General features: G+C 34.2%; 1 protein-coding gene across 1 annotated transcript; it reads right to left on the bottom strand.

Moving 5' to 3' along the window:
- Nucleotides 1-2,486: 2,486 nt before the first annotated feature.
- On the bottom strand, nucleotides 2,487-4,062 carry LOC107030432. Its single transcript, XM_027919597.1, has 2 exons — nucleotides 3,237-4,062; nucleotides 2,487-2,651 (listed from the first exon to the last, which is right to left on the bottom strand). Exons 1-2 carry the CDS (start codon nucleotides 3,978-3,980, stop codon nucleotides 2,637-2,639), a joined length of 759 nt encoding a protein of 252 aa, XP_027775398.1. The 5' UTR covers nucleotides 3,981-4,062; the 3' UTR covers nucleotides 2,487-2,636.
- Nucleotides 4,063-4,299: the final 237 nt, after the last annotated feature.

Raw genomic sequence — 4,299 nt, forward strand, 5'->3', positions numbered from 1 at the left:
AGATTTATGTCATCAACATAAATAGCAAGTACAACAAATTCCGATATTGTTTTCTTTATAAAGACACATGGACAAATTGCATCATTTGTATAACCTTCCTTAATTAAATACTCACTAAGACGGTTATACCACATGCGCCCAGATTGCTTCAAACCATATAATGATCTTTGCAATTTAATTGAATACATTTCTCGAGATTTTAAATTACACGATTTAGGCATCGCAAATCCTTCAGGAATTTTCATGTATATCTCATTATCAAGTGATCCATAAAGGTAGGCTGTAACCACATCCATCAAATGCATTTCAAGTTGCTCATGGACTGTGAAACTAATGAGATAACGCAATGTTATTGCATCCATAACGGGTGAGTATGTCTCTTCATAGTCGACGCCAGGCCTTTGAGAAAATCCTTGTGCCACAAGGCGTGCTTTATACCTTTGTATTTCATTTTTCTCATTTCTTTTTCGCACAAAAATCCATTTGTAACCAACAGGTTTAATACCATTAGGTGTTTGAACTATAGGTCCAAAAACTTCACGCTTGGCAAGTGAATTCAACTCTGATTGAATTGCTTCTTGCCATTTTGGCCAATCATTTCGTTGTCGACATTCTATAACAGATTGAGGTTCATGATCCTCATTATCTTGCATGATATTTGTTGCAACATTATATGCAAAGACATAATCAACCACTATTTCTGATCGATTCATATTAGTTTCAACATCTCTTAAATTTATGGATAGTTCATTATTTCCTTGAGTTTCAAGTTCATTGATTCTTTCATGAATATCAGACTTATTCAAATTTTGAACTTCCATATGAGATTCTTTCATAGTGTCATCTTGACATTTAATCTTTCTTTTTCTAGGATTTTGATCCTTAGACCCCAATGGTCTACCACGCTTTAGGTGTGTTTTTGACTCATTAGCTATGACACTAGTGGATGGTCCTTTAGGGACATCAATTCGAATTGGGACATTCTCTGCAGGAATATGTGATTTAGTAATCCTTTTCAAATCTGTAAATGCGTCTGGCATTTGATTTGCAATTTTCTGCAGATGAATAATCTTTTGTACTTCTTGTTCGCAAGTAGAAGAATATGGATCAAGATGAGACAATGATAAATTTTTCCACAAAATTTCTCGTTTTATTTCACTATTCTCTCCCCCTAATTTTGGGAAAACTGTCTCATCAAACCGACAATCTGCAAATCTAGCAGTAAACATGTCTCCAGTCAATGGTTCAAGATAGCGAATAATGGAGGGTGACTCAAACCCAACATATATTCCTAACCTTCTTTGAGAGCCCATCTTAGTGCGGTTTGGTGGTGCCACAGGCACATGTACAGCACTTCCAAAAATTCTTAGATGGGATATATTAGGTTCTTGACCCATAACCAATTGCAATGGAGAAACCTTATGATAACTTGTCGGTCTGAGACGAATAAGTGTTGCAGCATGCAAAATTGCATGTCCCCACACAGAAGTGGGCAACTTAGTTTTCATAAGCAATGGTCTTGCTATTAATTGCAAACGTTTAATTAATGACTCAGCGAGACCATTCTGAGTATGAACATGAGCAACGGAGTGTTCAACTCTTATCCCAATTGCTAAACAATAATCATTAAATGATTGGGATGAAAACTCTGCAGCATTATCAAGACGAATGGACTTAATCTGATTATCAGGAAAGTGTGCCCTTAACCTTATTATTTGTGCCAATAATTTTGCAAATGCCAAGTTACGAGATGACAATAGGCACACATGAGACCATCTAGAAGAAGCATCTATTAGAACCATAAAATATCTAAATGACCCACTAGGTGGGTGAATAGGTCCACAAATATCCCCATGTATACGTTCCAAGAACGCAGGGGACTCAATCTTAACTTTCATTGGTGATGGTCTCACAATTAACTTGCCTTGATAACAAGCAGTACAAGAAAATTCACCATTTAAAAGAACTTTTAGGTCTTTTAGTGGATGTCCATTCGAATTTTCTATAATTCGTCTCATCATTATTGACCCAGGATGTCCTAGACGATCATGCCAAAGTACAAATGTATTGGAATCAGTAAACTTCTTATTTACTATAAAATGTGCCTCAATTGCACTAATTTTTGTCCAATACAAGCCAGAAGATAAAGCATGGAACTTTTCTATAACACATGTCTGCCCAGAGACATACTTGGTGATACCAAGATATTCAAGATTTATTTCATCCATTGATTGGATATGATAACCATTTTCACGGATATCTTTAAAACTCAACAAGTTTCTCTTAGATTTTGGAGAAAACATAGCATTATTAATGATGAGTTTAGTTCCCTTGGGCAAAATTACAATGGCTCTTCCAAAGCCCTCAATCATATTAGTACTACCAAAAATTGTAGTAACATTTATTTTTCCCATACTTAAATGAGAAAAATATTTCTTATTTTTGAATATCGTATGTGTTGTACCAGAATCAATCAAACAAATATCTTCATATTTCGATAATATGTTCTTAGAATTATCCATATCTTCACATGAAATGACATACACAAAATAAATATATATTAAATATTAGTGTTGTCAAAAGGGTACAATATATTCAAAGGAATAAATTAATGATTAAATATTAGAAATTGAGCCTTAATTTATTGTTTCCTCTAAGTCAAAAACGAGTTGTTTGGAAAATAAAATAAAATCATTATTTAATCCTAGTTAATAACAGACTGCATGTTTTTAACATTAGATCAAGTTAAAGACCTAATATAATACAAACACGTGATAAAGTTTAGTATTTGACTAACTCTATCATATTAGAATCATATAAATAAAACAATGAAAAATATATATTATTTTATTAAGAATTAAGGAACAAGCTAATGAACGACTAAACTAATTTAAAATACTAATATTCATGCAAACAACTATCATTACATGAAATTTATTAATAAATACTACAAAAAAAAAATATCACTCTTCCATGTTCACAGAACCATCACCAATTAAGTGATCTATTTTTCCTTCAGGATGTGCGAAGAAATCTGCTATATCCAAGTGCGTGATGTCAACTTGATTTTCAGAGATAAAATTTGCCTCAGGATTTTTCTCTTTCTTCTTTAGTGATTCTTGATAAAGCTCAACCAAGTGTTTGGGAGTACGACAATCACGTGCATAATGACCTCTTCCACCACATCGAAAACAACCTTCCCTAGTTGCTTCACGTTTCTCATCCTTTCTTTTTTCCTTTTTATTTGATGAATGATTAATGCCAAGATTAGAATTACGTTCTTGACCATAATCACGACCACGTCCACGTCCACGACCACGTCCACGTCCACGATTAGGACCGCGACCTTTTCCACGCCTAGCATGGTGGGCGTACGCCTCATTCACTTCAGGAAGTGGTTCAGATCCAGTAGGTCGATTCTCATGATTTTTCAATAATAAATCATTATTTTGCTCGGCCACAAGAAGATGAGAAATTAGTTCAGAATACTTTTTGAAACCTTTCTCTCGATATTGTTGCTGCAAGAGCACATTCGAGGCATGGAAAGTGGAGAATGTCTTTTCCATCATATCAATCTCACTAACCGTTTCTCCACATAATTTCAATTGAGAAGTGATTCTGAACATGGCAGAATTATACTCATGTATAGACTTAAAGTCTTGTAGCCTTAGATGCATCCAATCATATCGTGCCTTTGGATGTATGACCATCTTCAAGTGGTCAAATCTTTCTTTTAGGTTTTTCCACAAAACAAGTGGATCCTTAACTGTCAGATATTCGATTTTCAGAATCTCGTCAAGATGATGACGCAAGAATATCATTGCTCGTGCACAGTTTTGATTTGATGCCTTATTTTCTTCTTTTATGGTGTCTCCAAGACCCATTGCATCAAGGTGGATTTCAGCATCCAACACCCATGAGAGGTAGTTCCTGCCCGAACTTTGAAGGGCAGTGAACTCTAGTTTTGTAAGATTGGCCATTAAAATTAAAAACAAAAGAATGAATAATACCTTTATTAATTCTTCAAATCTAACCTTCACTTTTGAGAAATTAGAGTCTCGTGCTGATAACGTGTTATAAAACTATAGAACGTGTTATAAAACTATAGAATAAGAAGAAGAAACTAGAGAGAAAATAAGAGAAGACTTGTTATTTCTCTTGATGAATTAATTTACAATGAAGAGTAGCACTCTATTTATAGGAGAAATCTAACTTGGTCCCCAAGTAGGAGGACTCTTTAACCATATCCTAAAAAGGACTCCACATGATAGACATTCACTATAATACAAATACTTTATA

Source organism: Solanum pennellii, chromosome 9 (assembly GCF_001406875.1).
Source record: "Solanum pennellii chromosome 9, SPENNV200".
NCBI lineage: Eukaryota > Viridiplantae > Streptophyta > Magnoliopsida > Solanales > Solanaceae > Solanum > Solanum pennellii.

Excerpts from the sequence above, each read along its gene's own strand:
- LOC107030432 (XM_027919597.1), bottom strand. The coding sequence starts at position 3,980 with ATGGCCAATCTTACAAAACTAGAGTTCACTGCCCTTCAAAGTTCGGGC.